Consider the following 19,567-nt stretch of genomic DNA (forward strand, 5'->3'; position numbering starts at 1 on the left):
ATATATACAGCATAAAGTTGTGAGGATTAAGCAAGATAATCTACGCAAAGCAAGTGACACAATATGCCGTGTACGGTAAATCCCCAATGAATATTAGCAACACCAAGAGAAATGCAGAGGGAGTGCCTGTCCCTTTGTTGCAGAGGACATGTTGCTATGAGGGTCCAGGTGTTCTTCCTCCCACCCAGGCCTCTAGTTGGGTGAATTGGAAGAAGAGCATCTTATCTCCAGCTGGGCCTAAGAGTAAACATGGTGACTAAACTATACACACACACACACACACACAGAGAAACATATATGCACACATACATATATACACACATACATATATACATATACGTATACACACACGCACATATACGTATTCACACACATATATAAACACAACTGCTATAGATCTCACAGATGAAAATGCCAGTGTCTGCAAGTTCATTCTATATATAACTTTTATAAATCCAGGAACCCATACAAACTAGTTTCAGAGGATTATCTCTTTCAAAGAAACAGTCCAACAACCAAAAGCAATTAATAATAGATACAATTCTTTATTTAAGGTATCATATTTCATCAAAGGCACACTCATCAATAATCTATTGACATATTTTTTTAATGTCCCTTTGCCTTCTCCTCTTGAAATCCATTATACTATCCAACTGCAATGGAACGTCTTTCCTCCCTACCCCATCCACTCACCTCCAGTCCATCCCTTTAGTGTATACAGATCAGCTTAGCCTCCCCTCCAGAAAGCAGGGCTCCCTTCTACTTAGGAGAGGGGCAGGAGAGGGAAAACTGAGGGAGCAAAAACATGATTGTCCTTGGTGATCATGAAGAAGGGGGCAGCAGTGCAGAGTCATCTAAGTGACCTTTGCCTCTGTCAAACTAAATTTGGCCTGAATTACATAAGGACAGTTGAGTCCTCATGTAATTAATTGCAGTCTAACTTAGTACATAAACTAACTGAAAGCCTAACTTAGGAGCATAGTTTTGTAACAAATAGCTGAGTCTCAGTCAATCACAGGCAGCCAACTGATCAGACCATATTCAAATAAGGCAAATGCCAAGCTGTAATCGGTCAAGTTTCTGTACCTGACTTTTGTCCTCTGTCCATAAATGCTGCCTGCCCATGTAGTGGAGCAGAGCTCTCTGAACCGCTTCTGGTTCTGAGAGCTGAGTGATTCCTGAATCATTCTTTGCTCAGCTAAACCCTGTGAAATTTAATTTGTCTAAACTTTTTCTTTTAACACCTCTGCACACACAAAATACAAGAATGCATTCCTGTACCTTTGTTCTTCCTCATTCTTAATTCATGATTTTATTTTCAAATACAAAGATGCAAAGATAGAAAACCTTACCACCCCAAAGTAGGAATGTACGTTCCCTATCCCTCCTTTGCCTTTTCTTCAAAAAAGCAAAAAGTCATTAAGATGTTAATGCTGAGATAAGTCATTGGAGAAGGATGGAAAAGAAACTACAAGAAATGATAGACAGGGTGCTGCCAAGCAGCTACTCTGTTTTTATAAAATACCTCAGACATAAATGGTATTTGTATTATGTGACAAAAACTCCTCTTCCCCTCCCCTACACAAAAGGAAAGGCAAAGAAATGCAAAGGAAGTGGTAATTGCCAGGTGTCTAGATATGGGACCACTGCCCTCTAGTGTACTTACAATTTTTCTAAATCCCTTTATCAGAGCTCTTTACCTGAAAGATAGTAGGAAACAGAATAAAAATGAACCTCTGTTGAACTATCCAATAGAACCATTTTAAAAAATACTGTCAATTATTAAGAGAGTGATATGACGGCTTCCTACCACCTCACTATCTGTTGGTGCCAACACTTTCTTCAGGTCCTACACATGGATTCCTTGTTTCAGTCCAACAGATTGCCAAAGGGCAGAAGAAATATTAAAGGTATTTCACAACTAGTTTGGCATAGGCACTAGCCAACCAGAACGGATGCCCGGATGATGCCAGCTGGCAGGAATTCTGCCTCTTCCCTTTGCAGGGCCAGCATTAACCCCTTAGATGCCGAACTGTGGAGAGGTTCTGGGTTCCTGGTAGAAGGACTAGTTAGCCAAGAGAGTAGGGGACCTGGGACAAAAGCATGTCAATATTTCAACCATCTGTACTGTGGTGTTCTGGCTGAATATTCGCTCTTTGGATTAGAAGACATCAGAAAAATAACCCAGTACCACTGAACAGAGCAGAGGAGTGACTCAGAGTCCACTAGCAAAGATCTGAAGTAGCTCTTTCTCTCAGCAGCTTTCCTTCTCTTGCCAATAACCAGGGACATCCTCTAGACCAGGACAGGGGTGTAGTAGTGTTAGTAGTGAGTGTCAGGAAATCTACCCTACAGTCTTGGTTCTACTACTTTTGTGTGTCCTTAGGTGGATATTTTGATCTGCGCCTCCATGTCCTTGTTTTTAAAATAAAAAGGTTAGACTGAAGTTTTTTGAGGACCCTTCTCTCTGTAGGTAGAAATTATTACTTTTTCGTGATCTGTTTTTTTTGTTCTTGTTTTTGTTTTGGGTTTTTGTTGTTTTGTTTTGTTTTGCTTTTTTGAGACAGAGCTTCGCTCTGTTGCCCAGGCTGGATTACAGTGGTGCCATCTTGGTTCACTGCAACCTCTGCCTCCTGGGTTGCAGTGATTCTCTTGCCTCAGCTTCCCGAGTAGCTTAGAGTATAGGCACCTGCCACCACACCCAGCTAATTTTTGTATTATTAGTAAAGATGGGGTTTCACCATGTTGACCAGGCTGGTCTTGAACTCCTGACCTCAGGTGATCTGCCCACCTCAGCCTCCATCACAAGTGTGAGCCGCTGCCTCTGGCTATGATCTGGTATTTCTAAGTGAATTCTACATACAAGATTATTCAGCATAATTTTTAATGACAATACCACCTTGAGAACTCCTGACGACAACATCATCATCTTGAGACAGCTCTTAGACTATAAAAAAGTGATCAGTAAATACCTGGAAATCTCCTTGAAAGATCTCATTTCTTTAGAATTTTTTTAGTTTCTATTTCCAAATACTACCCTAAATGTAGCCACTTGTAAGTAACTTTCTTTTTTGATGTTTTCTTTATTTTTTGAGACAATGGCTTGCTATGTTGCCCAGGCTAGGGTGCAGGCATGATCATAGCACACTGCAACCTCGAACTTCTGGCCTCAAGCAATCCTCCCACCTCAGCTGCCCAAGTAGTTGGAACTAGAGGTATGTGCCACCATCCCTGGCTATAAATAAGTATTTTCCTAAGATTTACTTAATTCCTTGAGGAAACTGGCAGGATAATAAAGCTGATTCAAAGAAGGATAGAAGAGGCCAGGCACAGTGACTTATGCCTATAATCCCAGCACTTTGGGACTCTGAGGTGGGAAGACTGCTTGAGCCCAAGAGGTCAAGACTGCAGTAAGCTAGTGCATTCCAGCCTGGGTGACAGAATGAGCACCTGTCTCAAAAAAAAAAAAAAGAAAGAATAGAAGAAACTGGTAAATATAAATTCAGTAGAAAAAATAATGCTGGCATAGGACTGCAAAGCTAGTAACAAAATGGTTGCCATTTTACTAGGGCAAATAAAATATAACATTTGAGGTTACCTTCCCTGCTGGGCAAAAGTAGTTTGTATCTCTACCAGACAAAAGTCATCAGTAACTTACCAATCTTCTACAAATTAACATCCAAATTCTACAGATTCTAGACTTCAATTAATAGCAAATAGCCAAAGAAAGCTACATCTCCTGAAGTATCAGCTGATTCTTAGAGGATCTGATAGGAGTTTGAAAGAGCACCCAGTAATCTTTTTGCTTTATTTCAAAATTTCTGAAAATTCTTCTTAAGAATTTTCAAATCCCTTGACCCTAAAACATCAAGGTAGCAGATCTAATAAGAGGGAGAATAATAAGGACTGTGGGAACTGAAAAGTGTAAAAACAAACAGAAAAACTCCTCGGTACTTTAGGTTGAAATGAAGAAAGGGGGAAACAAACCAAAAACTAACGTGAAACACAAGACGTTGATCAAGTGGTTAAACCAAAAAGAAGACCTCTGTCTCTCTCACCACAACTACAACAACTCTTATTCCCACAGCTTTTAAAGATGTTTCTGTATTGGCTGAAACATGTGGATATGCAGTATTCTCCAAAGTAACTAATAGTGTTGTATCAAGGTTCAGTTAATAATGACTGTATTAATAATTCTGATCATATAGCAAATGAGCATGATAATACACAGTTTTAATTCGATTTCCAATTCACAGATGTTAAACCAGCCTAAAGTAAAAAGGCTGCTTGGAGTTTTTGACTGTTGGATACACAGAGGAGCAAAACTTGCTATGTCAGTTTTTTAATTTGCATTTTATTTTCAAAACTCATGACTTTTTTCCTCCTTTAAAAATGTAAATTACTTTTGCAAAAAAGCATTAAACACAAAATTAAATCTTAAAACGGGCAAAGTTGAAGCCAAGTCATCCAAAGGAAAAGAAGACAGCCTTGAGCAGCAGGGTGCAGAATACAGACATTACCATCTTCATCTGCATAGAAATGAGTCTGACTGTGTTTACAACTTCATCATTTGAAATGTTACAGAAAAACTCATGAAACAGTGCACTTCCCCACAGACAGCTGGTATGTTAAATAACTAATAGCACAGAACCAAAATGTCTTTGCTTCATATATATTCATATATGTATTTATATATGTATATGTATATATACATACATCTATGTGTATATATATTCATATATACATGTATTTATATATTTATATAAATATATTATAAATTTATATATTTATATAAATATATTATAAATTCATATATCTATAAATGAGGGAAGACAGAGAAATGATTACTTTTACTTTTCATCAACTTTCTGTTATGCACATGACTTCTTTTATAGTATAATTTATTTTAGTGTACATCAATTAATACTTTTATTAATAAAAATAAAGCTAATACTTTAAAAACCAAGTAGTATAGCTGAGAGAATCTATCTAGACATTGTTATTTCATTCAGAAATTTATCTCTGCTGTATCTAGAAAGTGAAACTTCTGTTATGTTTTATGTTTTAGAATATTTGCACATATTAAATATATATTATATACACTTTTTTTTTAGATAGGGTCTAGTTCTGTTGCCCAGGCTGGAGTGCAGTGGCGTGATCTTGGTTCACTGTAACTTTCACCTCCTGAGCTCAAGCGATCCTCCCACTTCAGCCTCCCAAGTAGCTGGGACCACAGGTATGTGCAACCACACCCAGCTAATATTTGTGTTGTAGAGACATGGTTTCACCATGTTGCCCAGGCTGGTCAGACTCCTGGGTTCAAGTGATTTGCCCACCTTGGCCTCCCAAAGTGTTGGGATTACAGGCGTGAGCCACCATGCCCAACTGTATTACATATATATTTACAATACATATTTTTTAAAAATCAGTCTCAATCACTTGCAAGTAACAATTCAAGGTTCTGATTTCCGATTTTTTTTTTTTTAAGATGGAGTCTCGCTCTGTCACCCAGGCTGGAGTGCAGTGGCGTGATCTCAGCTCACTGCAACCTCCACCTCCCGCGTTCAAGCAATTCTCTGGTCTCATCCTCCTAAGTAGCTGGGATTACAGGCACGTGCCACCATGCCCAGCTAATTTTCGTATTTTTAGTAGAGATGTGGTTTCACCATGTTGGCCAGGCTGGTCTTGAACTCCTGATCTTAAGTGATCCACCTGCCTCAGCCTCCCAAAGTTCTGGCATTACAGGTGTGAGCCACCGTGCCCAGCCAATGTTCTGAATTTTTAAAAAATCAACCCTATATTCTAGGCCATTCCTTAGCCCTTTTCTCAAAATTCCAATATTTTATTTGTCCTATCTTAATTCCCCGAAAATCTAAAGGGTGACAAGCATGCCCTATGCTGAAGAATTTTTTGTTCTTTGACTCTGAACAATGCCCAGAAGAGGGTGCTCATAGAACAATCAGCCTTGCTTTAACCATGAAGCTAGGACACATCCTCTAGATCAAAGTTTGGTATCCCCAAATTTGGTAAGTACTATAATGATTGTAGTGTGTTAAGATTGCAGAAGGAGAAATGAAAAGTTCCCTATATTAAAAGCAATTCAAGAATACATTTTAAAAAGTTAGTAAAGACCTTTTAAATGAGGGAAGACAGAGACAAATGATTACTTCTACTTTTCATCAACTTTCTATTGTCCATATGGCTTCTTTTCTAGTATAATTTTAATGTACATCAATTAATACTTTTATTAATGAAAAATAAAGCCTATAATTAATACTTTAAAAACCAACTAGTATAGCTGACAGAATTTATCTAGACATTGCTATTTCATTCAGGAATTTAATCCTGCTGTATCTAGAAAATGAAACTTCTGTTATGTTTTATGTTTTAGAATGCTTACATATGTTACTACTCAGAATCCATAACATTATAATTTATACTAGCATTCTTTCCTGGTAATACAAATCTTGGTAGAAAAATATCTATCAGGGCCGGGCGCGGTGGCTCAAGCCTGTAATCCCAGCACTTTGGGAGGCCGAGGCAGGTGGATCACGAGGTCAGGAGATCAAGACTATCCTGGCTAACATGGTGAAACCCCGTCTCTACTAAAAATACAAAAAACTAGCCGGGCGTGGTGGCGGGTGCCTGTAGTCTCAGCTACTTGGGAGGCTGAGGCAGGAGAATGGCGTGAACCCGGGAGGCGGAGCTTGCAGTGAGCCGAGATCACACCACTGCACTCCAGCCTGGGAGACACAGCGAGACTCCGTCTCAAAAAAAAAAAAAAAAAAAAAAAAAAGAAAAATATCTATCAGAAGACAGGCAATATATCTTTCCCACTGCATCCCTTCTTTACCAAACTCTTAAAATATCTCATATTGCTTTACCCATAGTTTTATGGGCTTACATTACACTGAGTTTTGCTGCTGCTTTGTGGTGACTTGGTACTAAATTCAGCTAAGCTGGAACCATATTCCCCAGAGTTCTCTTTCCTGTATGGTTCTGTGTGGCCATGAGAGACATTCTGTGTGAAATCCAGAAGGAAGATGTAAAGAAGTCATACTTTTTATGCTCTGAAACTTGGTGCAGGGTACTGTCTTAGTCTGTTTTGTGCTGCTATCACAGAATATCTGAAACCAGGTAATTTATAATGAATAGAAATTTAGTGGCTTATAGTTCTGGAGGCTGGGAAGCCCAATATCAAGGCGCTGGCATCTGTCAGGTGACTTCTTATTGTGTTATCACATGGTGAAAGAGTGCAAGGGCAAGAAGAAGGTGAGAGAAAAAGAGAGACAGAGAGAGACGTAGTGGGAAACAGAGAGAGAGAGAGAGAGAGAGAGAATGGAACTGGTCCTTTTAAAATGGCACCAACCCCACCCATGGGGGTGGAGCCATCACGGCCTAATCACCTCTTAATTGTCCCACCTCTTAATACTGTTATAACAGCAACTAAATTCCCACATGGATTTTGGAGGGGAAAACAAAGCATAGCAGGCACTATGCACCTTGTCCACTTGCACACATTATTGCTAATCTGCTGCTTAACTACTTGGTGTACTAGGCTTGCAGTAATTTTAATTCACTAAATCTCTTCCTTCAGCTTCTCTGAGTCCTGGGCCAAGTGTGTGTGCAGGAGACACACTGCAGGAGACAGAGTGCCAGTTTCTGCTGCAGGTCCCCCTGGGCCAAGTGTGTGTGCAGGAGACACACTGCAGGAGACAGAGTGCCAGTTTCTGCTGCAGGTCCCCCACAGCATCAAGGTTGGACATGGTAAGACACAGAAGAGGTTTCCAGTTTGTCCTCAATGGTCCCATTGGTCTTCATGAGTTCTGGTTTGTCCCTACTCTCCTATACATCCAGCTTTCCCTCTTAACAGCTGATCTGACAAACCTATAGTAACTTCAAGCTCAACACTAGATACAGAACCAATAGTCTTCATAGATTGTATCACCAGCTCTCACATTTGTGTAAGGTCTAGCCCTTACGATAATAAATCTCTTATTCTGTATAATGTGTGACCATTTTGCTTCTTCGATAAAACCATGGCTGCTGTAAGTATCTGTGTACAACACTGTCTTGTTGCCTTTGCATTGTGAACAGTATGTTAAGCCTCATGGTATCCACTGTCTTAGGTAGAATGGTGATTGGTGGTACAAGAAAAGGAAGAGATGCTTAGAAAGGTAAAAAGCTTATGTAGGAATCTCCCAGGAAATCCTCAATGCTAAAAATGTCTTTGCCTAGTTATCATTTGTTGCTTCTCATCTCCAAATCCAGCTTTCTTTGTCCTGTTTTGTGGTCTTGGAGCTGGACCACGTAAACATTTCTCCTTTGTCAATAGAGGGTGCTGGAGAGACACTGGAGGACACTCAGCTTGACTCCTGTGGCTTGAATCTGCTGTGCTCTCTGCTAGCTCTTGTGGTGGGTAGGGGCCCGCAGCATAGGACATCTAGTGACTCACCCTATTAAGTTTTAGTGGCACTATTTGGGGGACTTTTCAGTGGGTTTGACACCACTCCAGCAGGCAGCTTCCCAGTGAATCCCTCTGGCATCTCAGTGGACAACTCAGTGATACCTGATGAGTCTTGCAGAGGCCCCAGGAGGCTGGACCAAAGGTTCAGAAGTTTGGTTTCCTGCTTGCCAGCCCTGGCCTGCAACATCTCAGGGAAATTCTCTGCAAGTCAGTGGGCTGCAGACTTCCTTTCAAAGGGGTCAGAATCAGCCCTGGGTGAGGGGAGGGCCCTCTTCCAAATTTGTTCCTTCTTTGGCACTCCTTCCTTGGCAACAGCCTTAGGGGTAGTGGCTATTCTTTGTATATACTATTCCTGTGTTCATTATGGTTTTCTTTACCCTTAGTAGGTAATCCTCTGCTACTAGTTAATAATCATTTATATTAAACTTTCCCTGTGTGAATTACTGTGTGCTTTCTGTCTCCTAACTAGACACCGATAAAATGCCTTTTGCTCTTAGTAGCTATTTAAAAGAAAAAAAAATAAAACTTAATTTTATTAGTTCAAGATTTTTCCTTAGAAGGGACATAAATTACTTTTAATGTGATTATATAAATAAAGGGATTGCCCAAATATGCAGTTTAGAGAGACTATTTGCTTTCTTTGTCCACCTGGGAAGGGTATTTCTCAAATCAGGCTCTACAGACCCACCTGAGAAGACCCTGAGTCACTATGGCTATGAAACAAACCACCGCAAACGCAATGGTTAAAACAACCATCATATTTCACTCTCACATGTCTGATAGAAGGACTCTAGGGTTGCATGACAAATGGTGAAGACACAGGGGAGGATGAAGAACTGAGGCCCAAAATGTACTCTACCACAGTGTCCAAGGGCATTAATAATGGGTCTATAAATTCAAATGGTATTTTTAAAGTTTTACTTTTCCATTTGGTAAGGAAATAAATAGTGTAATCACAGTCATAGGACTTCAGTGCCTGCATTTGCATTTATGGTTCAGTTCTTGCCAAGGGATCGCCTTAAGTGAGTGTGCAGAGGAAATGTTAGGCAGTGTTTCCTCATTTCTAAAGCTTAACCAGTAAAGTAAAAAGAGGGTATGTATATGACTCTTGGGTATGTGAGAGTTCTCTGTGCCTTGACTCCCCTGAAGAGCCAACTCAGAGAACCTGGCTATGGGAACCCCAAAGACTGAGCTGGCCTCCAATTAGGAGAGACAGAACTTAGAAATCAGTCCAGGAGGTTACTGGAGAAGCTGGGAACCACAGAGTTACACAGAGACAGGAAACAGCCAACTCCCACAGTTTTCAATAGTAGGTTTGCTGCAGCAAACTGGTGGGCCATGAACCGGGAACCCTCCAGAGAAGGTACCATCAAATTTTGATCTGTGTGTAACACTGATTTCTGCTATAACCATCCTGTCATGGCAATGTCTGTCTTGAGAAAAGGCTGAGCTGATGTAGCACAGAGGAGGGTTCAACTTGCTGCAAATTATTTGAAGCAGGCACAGCCTAAGTCCAGGCCTATGCCAGAGAAAGATGACATATTCACTGATAATTGCCTAATCTCCTGAGCACATAGGAGGGCAAGATTAGGATAGTTAGAGTTCTACTCAAACTGTGCAAGAATGTCCTTGAAGTGTGGCCAAGTAACAAGCAGTGCAATAACTATGAATGTTTTTACAGATTTTTATGAGACATTATCATACCCTAGCAGTGATTGTGAATGTTTATATGTTTTTAATATATTTTTTATTTTATAATAGTTTTAGGCTAAGGCAGGTGGATCACTTGAGGTCAGGAGTTCGAGACCAGCCTGGCCAATATGGTGAAACCCTGTCTCTACTAAAAAAAAGTAAATAAATACAAAAATTAGCCAGGCATGGTGGCGGGTATCTGTAATCCCAACTGCTTGGGAGGCTGAGACAGGAGAATTGCTTGAACCCTGGAGACAGAGGTTGCAGTGAGCCGAGATCGCGCCATTGCACTCCAGCCCGGGCAACAAGAGCAAAACTCCGTCTCGAAAAAAAAAAAAAAAAAAAAAGTTTTAGACAAAATTTGCAAAGATAGGAGAGAGAGTAATTATATACCCCAAAAATAATTTTTCCTACTTTTTAACATCTCACATTATTATGGTATATTAGTCTATTAGTCACAATTAATGAATGGATGTTGATACACTATTATTAACTAAGGTCCATACTTTAGGCTTCGTGTGTGTGTGTGTGTGTGTGTGTGTGTGTGTGTGTTTGCATATGTGTTTTACTCTAATGTCCTTTTTTTCTGGTCCAGGATCCCATTGAGGGTATGCATTACATTTTAGTTGTCATATTTTCTTAGGCTTCTCTTAGCTGGACAGTTTCTCTTTCTCAGATTTTCCTTGTTTTTGATAACCTTGACACTTTTGAGGAGTTTGGTTATGTATTTTGTAGAATGTCATTTAACCGGGATTTTTCTGATGATTGTATTTTAATTATTGTTGTCATATTTACAATTGCTAGTTCCTTCAAACATCCCACCAAAAGTGTAAGAATTAGAAAGTGTGCCTCAAACACAAAGAGTCTGAAAACCACTGGTCTACATCAAAGCAGACTGTAAATATGCATAAGTCAAAGTTATTGAGATGCTTAGTCTACCATTCGAACTTCAGTTTCAAAAAGCCAGGTAGGCTTTTAGAGCTTTCCCACAGTGACTGGATAGCAATCTCTATTTGTACTGTCTGCATGTCACCCAAAATGGCCAGGCCATCAGCCACCCGACTCGTTTGGCAGCCCTGACTTACAAAAGAAGACAATAGCTCTTTGCCCAAAGGTCGCTTTGTAGTGACTCACCTTGAAGGAAAAAGGAAGGTAAATTACACATAATGACATTATAAGTTGTCCCACAGTTTTCAACAGAAAATACTCTTAAAGTATAACCAGAAACAAGAAACCTTCAATGCAACATTTTCCTTTTTGTTTTTGAAATGAATAAAGTCCAAATTAGGGAACAGAAGCAAGTATGTACTATTAATTTGTAATGTCTAGAACCATAGAAGTAGTCTACTTATGGAAGAGCTGTGTGCATCTTCTAGTAATTAAACCTGTGCAAGTTACAGCCTTAATTAAAACACCTTTTAGGAGTCTACTCTGGTCTCAACGGAAGTAAAGTCCCTAAGTGCTGGCAACTTTGGAATACTAAACATTACTGGCAATGCTGAAAATGGTACAATATTTACCGCAATAAAGAAGACAATACCCGATATGTCCCCTGGAGCACAAAATTAAAATATTTGTATTGGAATACAGACAGGCCGAAATACGTGTTCCATGAACCAAAAAGTACTCACCGTGTTGGCCAGCTCGAGATAGCTTCCTCCTACAGAGTTGCCAACGTGCGGGGACTGCGTGAGCAGTTTGTGGAGAGCAGTCTGCTGATGCAAAGAGCTTCCGCCATACTCGAGCAGCTTCTGGAGGGCTGACTGGCTCTGCACATCCGGGCTCTGGAGGTCCCTGGCACCAGAGTCGTATTCCCAGCTCTCCCTGGCTGCTGATAAGGCACCTAAGCCCGAGAGAAGCAGAGAAAATGAAAAGACATTTCCTTCATTAGCCTGTGGGTGGCCAATAGGCAATGATTTGGAACCTCCTAAGCCTTCCATGTGCCAGCATCTCGGAACACATGTGGTGCCCAGGCTGCATGCTAAGCGTGTTCCCTTTCAAACTGACACATGGGGAGCCTGGAGATAAAAGCAATTTCAGGCAAAGCATTCAAAAATAACTATCCCATGAATATGTGCCCCCTAAACAGAAATGCTTAGCAAAAAAAAAAAAAAAAAAAAAAGCACTGGAGAGCCAAGTAAAGGGAATCCAGATCAGAGTCACATCTGTGATTTGCACAGGGCTATTATATTAGCCTTAGCACTGGTCATTCTTTCTCCAAACTGAGGAAGAAGGAAGCAAGAAAAATGACAGAAAGTTAAGATATGGCACTTTATCATGACTGTCTTTTTCTTCTCTTTTCTTTCCTTCCTCCCTCTCTCTCTCTTTTCTTTCTTTTCTTTCTTTCTCTCTCTCTTTCTTTCTTGCTTTCCTTCTCTTTTTCTTTCTTTCTCCCCCTCCCCTCCCCTCCCCTCTCCTTCCCTCCCCTTCCCTTCCCGAGGCAGGGTCTTGTTCTGCCACCCAGGTGGGAGTGCAGTGTCATGATCACAGCTCATTGTAGCCTCAACCTCCTGGGCTCCAGTGATCCTCCTGCCTCATTAAAAAAAAAATTTTTTGTAGACCTCATTTCTACACTATGTTGCCTAGGCTGATCTCGAACTCCTGGGTTCAAGCAATCCTCCTGCTTTGGTCTCCCAAAATGCTGGGGTTACAGGCGCAAGCCACTGCGACCGACAGTATCATGACTTTCTACTGTTGATGTACTCTTTTTTTTTTTTTTTTAGTAACAGGCTTCATTCACTTTATTTTTCTTGTATAAAAACCCTATGTTGTAGCCACAGCTGGAGCCTGGGTCCACTGCACGGAGACTGGTGTGGGTCTTGACAAGGTGGTCAGTGAATTCCTGATAGGGAGACTTGGTAAACACAGTCTCCTTCCAGAGGTCAGGGGTCAGGTAGCTGTAGGTCTTAGAGATGGCATCAAAGGTGGCCTTGGCGAAGTTGCCCAGGGTGGCAGTGCAGCCCTGGGCTGAGGTGTAGCAGTCATCAATACCAACCATCATGAGCAGCTTCTTGGGCACAGGTGCTGAGACGATGCCAGTGCCCCTGGGTGCAGGGATAAGGCACACCAGCACAGAGCCGCAGCGGCCTGTCACCTTGCAAGGGACGGCGTGGGGCTTGCCGATCTTGTTCCCCCAGTAGCCTCTGCGCACCGGGACAATGGAGAGTTTGGCCAGGATGATGGCCCCACGGATGGCGGTGGCCACCTCCTTGGAGCACTTAACACCCAGGCCAACGTGGCCATTGTAGTCCCCGATAGCAACAAACGCCTTGAACCTGGTGCCCTGGCCAGCACGGGTCTGCTTCTGCACCGGCATAATCTTCAAAACCTCGTCTTTGAGAGAGGCCCCCAAGAAAAAGTCAATGATCTCAGATTCCTTAATGGGCAGAGAGAACAGGTAGATCTCCTCCAGGGACTTGATCTTCATGTCCTTGACCAAGCTGCCCAGCTTGGTGGCGGGCATCCACTCCTTATCCTCGGCCTTGCCTCCGCGAGCTCCGCGGCCTCCGCCGGGCCCCGATCACGGCCACGACCCCGGCCCCGGATGCCTCTGCTGAAACCTCTGCGGAAGGCACCGCGGTTCCCCATCCCAGGGCCACCAGGGCCTCCGGGACCGCCCCCCGCCACCCCCCCCTCCCCCCCGCTCCCCGCTGCACCGGCGTCATCCGCCACTTGGTGTTTTCTCGGAGAAGAAGAGGATGTACTCTTACCTAAAGGAAGCTAGGGGGTATTTTCCAGTTAGGGATAGCAATGAAGTTGAGTTCTGGGCAATAAAATATGAACAGAAATGATAAGTATCACTGCTGGGCCTTGCTTATAAAGCCCCGCAGTGTGTGATTCTCCATGCCCTTTGCCTTCTGGCCTGGTTCAGATGGGAATGGTACCCTTGGAAGCCATGTGGTACAGATGGTGGAGCCACAAGGTAGATGCAAGATGCCTGGATTCCAGAACCATCACTTGTAGAAGAGCTGTCTGCTCATCCTAAGTACCCTATTTTGACCTAGTGTGATTAGAAAAGAAACTTTTTTTTTGTACATGTTTTTTATTTCATAGATTTTTGGGGAAGAGGTGGTGTCTGGTTACATGAACAAGTTACTTAGTGGTGATTTCTAAGATTTTGGTGCACCCATCACCCGAGCAGTGTACGCTGTGCCCAATGTGTAGTCTTTTATCCCTCACCCCCCACCCACACTTTCCCCCAAGTCCCCAGAGTCCACTGTGTCACTCTTATGCCTTTGTGTCCTCATAGCTTAGCTCCCACTTATGAGTGAGAACATATGATGTTTGGTTTTCCATTCCTGAGTTACTTCACTTAGAATAATGGTCTCCAATTCCATCCAGGTTGCTGTGAATGCCATTATTTTGTTCCTTTTTATGGCTGAGTAGTATTCCATGATGTATATATACCACATTTTCTTTATCCAGTCATTGATGGGCATTTGGGCTGGTTCCATGTTTTTGCAGTTGCAAATTATGCTGGTATAAACATGTGTGTGCAAGTATCTTTTTCATATAATGACACTTCCCTCTGGGTAGATACCCAGGAGTGGGATTGCTGGATCAAATGGTAGATCTACTTTTAGTTCTTTAAGGAACTTCTATTGTGTTTGATTCACCACATATTTTCGGTTTGTTGATTAGAGCAGCTAGTATTACCTTAACTATTACAGATGATTAGAAGGTAATAAAATGTGCTAATAGTTATAATACAAATGGGAAAGTGCAATGAAAAAGTAGAACTAAAGGATATCTAACCCAGTCCATCTGGAGATGACTGGGGAATGTTCAGGGACAGCTTCCTGGAGGAGAAAGCCTGATGCTTCAGTTGTCACTCTTTCCAGAAAAAAATAGATTTCGGGTAAAGCCTGCTTCCTTGTGTTGTTCACTTCTGAATGAAGTGTCTTGTGGGTGCATCTGGTTGGTGAAGCCTAGGCTGCATGCCTTTAGCCGCAAGGAAAGCTGGGTAAATGTGTTTTCTGGTTTTACTTTAGAGAGGTAGTATTGATAAGGTGAGACATTTCCTAAACAGAGAAGGGTGCTCAAAAGGCCTAGGCAGCCAGAACACAAACAATGGTCTATGCACAGGACATGTACTAGGTCCTGGGGATATAGCAGTAAGCATGATAAATTGTAGTCCCTGCCTGCAAAGATCTCATCCTGGTGGATCTTTAATACATGGCTTTTAATGACAAAAAAGGGACACAAAACGATCCAGTTTGTACTATGAAATGAGAACATATACAGATTATTCTATGATTTACTTGAGAATAATTACATATGGAAAACTGTTTGTAATTATTTTTCTGTACAGTGAGTTCTGATATGAATGTCCAGTCTTCTCTTATCAGGTATTGATGAATTTAATCAATGTGAATAGGAAAACTGTCTTCAGATGGTTTCCCCCTACTGTTCTGGCTCTGCTGATCCTCTCCAGTTGGTCTAACCCAACATTCTCTTTATATAGTGCCTTTATAGCTGGGACACATCAACTGCTTTGTATCAAAGCAGGCAATTCTGTCACTATGTTTGCAATTGCTCCAAGTTTATTTTAATGTTAAAGTCTATTGATTGTATTGCAAGGGAGGTTTTGCTTTCCTTAACATAGACTGCCAAATGCCTGCTCTCCCTCCCTGTTTCTCTGAACACTGTTATCTGCCTAAATGCCTCAGGGCCTCTGTTCTGATTCCAGCAACATGTGGCAAGACTAACGGAGGTCAGAGTCGAAAACTGGAGCCCCCACATTGGACTGAGTCACAGACAGACTTATATCTCATACGTGAGACAGACAGAGGGCTGGGCCTTGACTTGTATGTTCACCACAGTACTCTCAGCACCGTGCACATGGCCTGTGACATATCTAGCATTTAATAAACATTTAGTAAACATGGACTGCTGAATTATCCATGGTTGTAGTACCCTACAGTTTCACTTTTTAACCTGGAAATACAACATGGAAATTACTTTAAGTAAAAATTATACACTTAAATTTTTTCTTTATGCAAACATGAAGCCTCATTCTCAAATAGGAAAATATAACAGTTCTGAGGTGGAGCAAGATGGCTGAATAGAAGCCTCCACCGATTATCCCCCTGTGCAGGTACACCAAATTTTATCAACTACCTACACATAAAAAAGCACCATCATAAGAACTAACAATCAGGTAAGCAATCACAGTACCTGGTTTTAACTTCCTCTCACTGAAAGAGGCACTCAAGAGGATAGGAAAGACAGTCTTGAATCACCAACGCCACTCCTCCCCTACTCTCCAGCAGTGGTTATGTACCACAGAGAATCTGTGCTCATGGGAGAGGGAAAGCACAGCAAGTGGGGGACTTGGCATTGAACTCAGTGCAACCTCATCACAGCAGGGAGCCAACCTGTGCTGGGCTCAGCCATTGCCCACCTAGGAAGGGAACATTTGGATCAGTCCTAGCCAGAGAGGAATTGCCCATTCCAGCAGTCCGAACTTGAGTTTCTCAGCAAGCCTTGCCACCGTGGGCTAACATGCTCTGGGGTTCTAGGTAAACTTGAAAGGCAGTCTAGGACACAAAGACTGCAATTCTTCCTAAGCAGATCCTAGTGCTTGGCTGGGCTTAGAGCCAGTGGACTAGGGCAGCACATGACCTAGTGAGACATCACCCAGGGTGGCTAAGAGAGGGCTTGTGTTACCCCACCTCAATAACCCCAGGCATCACAGCTTGCAGCAAAGCAAGTGACTTGTTCCTTCTGCTTGAGGAGAGAGAAGGGTAAAGAGGATTTGGTCTTGCATCTTGGAAACCAGCTCAGCCATAACAGGACAGGGCACCAGGCAGAGTCATGAGGCCCCCATTCTAAGCTCTAGCTTCCAGACTTTTCTAGACATACCCTGGACAAGAAAGGAACCTTCTGCCTTGAAGGAAAAGACCCATTTCTGGCAGGATTCATCACCTTCTGACTGAAGAGTCATTGGGCCCCGAATAATCAGCAGTAGTAGCCAGGCTGTACTTGCTGTGGGCCTTAGGTGAGACTCAGAGCTATGCCGGTTTCAGGTGAGACCTAGCACATTCCTACCTGTGGTGTCTACAGTGAAAGACTCCTTATATTTGAGAAAAGCAGAGGGGAAAGTAAAGAGGACTCTGTCTTGCACCTTAGGTACCAGGTCAGCCACAGTGGGGCAGAGCAACAAGCAGGCTCTTGGACAGCATTTCTGGACCTGCCCTGGGCCAGAGGGGAGCGTATTGCCCTGAAAGTGAGTCCCAGGCCTCACAGCATTCACCAAAAGCTGACTGAAGAGGCTTTGTGCTTTAAGGGAACATTGACGGTGGCCTGGCAGAACTCACCATGGGTCAGTGGTGGTGGCCACTGAGAGAGGCTCCTCTGCCTGTGGAAAGGGGAAGAAAAAGCAGGAAGAACTTTGTCTTGTGGTTTGAGGGTCAGCACAGCCATAGTAGAGTAGAGCACCAGGTAGATTTTAAGGTTTTTTTACTCTAATCCCTGGCACCCAGACAGCATTTCTGACCTGCCCAGGGCCTGGGGGAACTCACTGCCCCGAAGGGAAGAACATAATCCTGGCTGGTTTCCCAAACTGCTGACTGTAAAGCCCTAGGGCCTTGAGTGAACATAGGCTGTAGCCACACAGCGGTTACAGTGGGCCTTGGGTGAGATCCAGTGCTGTGCTGACTTCAGGTCCAACTCAGTGTAGTCCTAGTGGTGGGAACCACAGGGGTGGTTGCATCACCACACTCCCAGTTCCATGTGGGTCAGCACAGTGAAGGAGAGGCTTCGTATGTTTGGGAGAAAGTATGGGAAAAGAACAAGAGTCTCTGCCCCGTAATCCAGAGAATTCTTCCAGATCTTATCCAAGACCACAAAGGTGGTATCTCTAAGAGTCTGAAAAATACACAGTATTATTGGGCTTGGTGCCCAAGTCTCTTTGGATACTGGAAGGCCTTCCCAAGAAGGACAGGCACAAACAAGCCCAGACTGTGACGACTACAATAAATACCTAACTCTTCAATGCTCAGACACTGAATAACATCTACAAGCATTAATACCATCCAGGAAAACATGTCTTCACCCAAAGAACTAAATAAGCCATCAGGGACTAATCCTGGAGAAACAGAGATATATGACCTTCCAGACAGAGAATTCAAAATAACTGTTTTGAGGAAACTCAAAGAAATTCAAGATAACACAGAGAAGGAATTTAGAATTCTATCAGATAAAGTTAACAAAGAGACTGAAATAATTAAAAGGAATCAAGCAGAAATTCTGGAGTTAAAAAATGCAATTGACATACTGAAGAATGTATCAAACAGATCTCTCTCCCTGTGCTGAGCCACCTGGAGCTTGGGGAGGGGTGACACAAGCACTGTCAGAGGAGACAAAAGAAAAAAGAACAAAAAGCAATGAAGCATGCCTACAAGATCTAGAAAATAGCCTCAAAAGGGTAAATCTAAGAGGTATTGGCCTTAAAGAGGAGATAGAGACAGAGATAGGGGTAGAAAGTTTATTGAAAGGAGGTGGGGTACAGTGGCTCATGCCTATAATCCCAGCACTTTGGGAGGCCGAGGCAGGTGGATCGCCTGAGGTCAGAAGTTCAAGACCAGCCTGGCCAACATGGTGAAACTCCATCTCTACTAAAAATACAAAAAAAAAAAAAAAAAAAAATTAGCCAGGCATAGTGGTGGGCACCTGTAATCCCAGCTACTTAGGAGGCTGAGGCAGGAGAATTGCTTGAACCTGGGAGGTGGAGGTTGCAGCAAGCCAAGATCATGCCATTGTACTCCAGCCTGGGAAACAAGAGTGAAACTCTGTCTCAAAACAAAACAAAACAAACAAACAAAAACCAACAAAAAGTTTATTGAAAGGGATAATATCAGAGAACTTCTCAAACCTAGAGAAAGATATCAACATTCAAGTATAAGAAGGTTATAGAACACCAAACAGATTTAACCCAAAGAAGACTACCTCAAGGCATCTAAAAATCAAACTCCCAAAGGTCAAGGATAAAGAAAGGATCATGAAAGAAACAAATAACATACAATGGAGTTTTAATACGTCTGGAAGCAGACTTCTCAGTGTAAACCTTACAGGCCAGGAGAGAGTGGCATGACATATTTAAAGTGCTGAAGGAAAAAAAAAAAAAAAACCCTTTTACACTAGAATAATATATCTGCTGAAAATATCCTTCAAACAAGAAGGAGAAATAAAGACCTTCACAGACAAACAGAATCTGAGGGATTTCATCAACATCAGACCTGTCCTATAAGAAATGCTAAAGGATATTCTTTAATCTGAAAGAAAAGGATATTAATGAGTAACAAGAGCTCATCTGAAGATATAAAACTGACTTTTAATGGTAAACACACAGGAAAAGATGGAATATTATGATACTGTAATTGTGGTATGTAAACCACTCTTATAAGT

The 19,567-nt window shown here is 42.1% G+C and overlaps 1 protein-coding gene across 1 annotated transcript in view; it reads right to left on the bottom strand.

Moving 5' to 3' along the window:
• MCC (MCC regulator of WNT signaling pathway) overlaps positions 1–19,567 on the bottom strand; it is a 473,566-nt gene that overhangs the window by 308,824 nt on the left and 145,175 nt on the right. The window contains exon 3 of the mRNA XM_028849659.2: positions 11,791–12,002. Within this exon, the coding sequence (XP_028705492.2) occupies positions 11,791–12,002 (212 nt within the window). The remainder of the gene's footprint in view (positions 1–11,790; positions 12,003–19,567) is intronic.

Source organism: Macaca mulatta, chromosome 6, assembly GCF_049350105.2.
Source record: "Macaca mulatta isolate MMU2019108-1 chromosome 6, T2T-MMU8v2.0, whole genome shotgun sequence".
Classification (NCBI taxonomy): Eukaryota; Metazoa; Chordata; class Mammalia; order Primates; family Cercopithecidae; genus Macaca; species Macaca mulatta.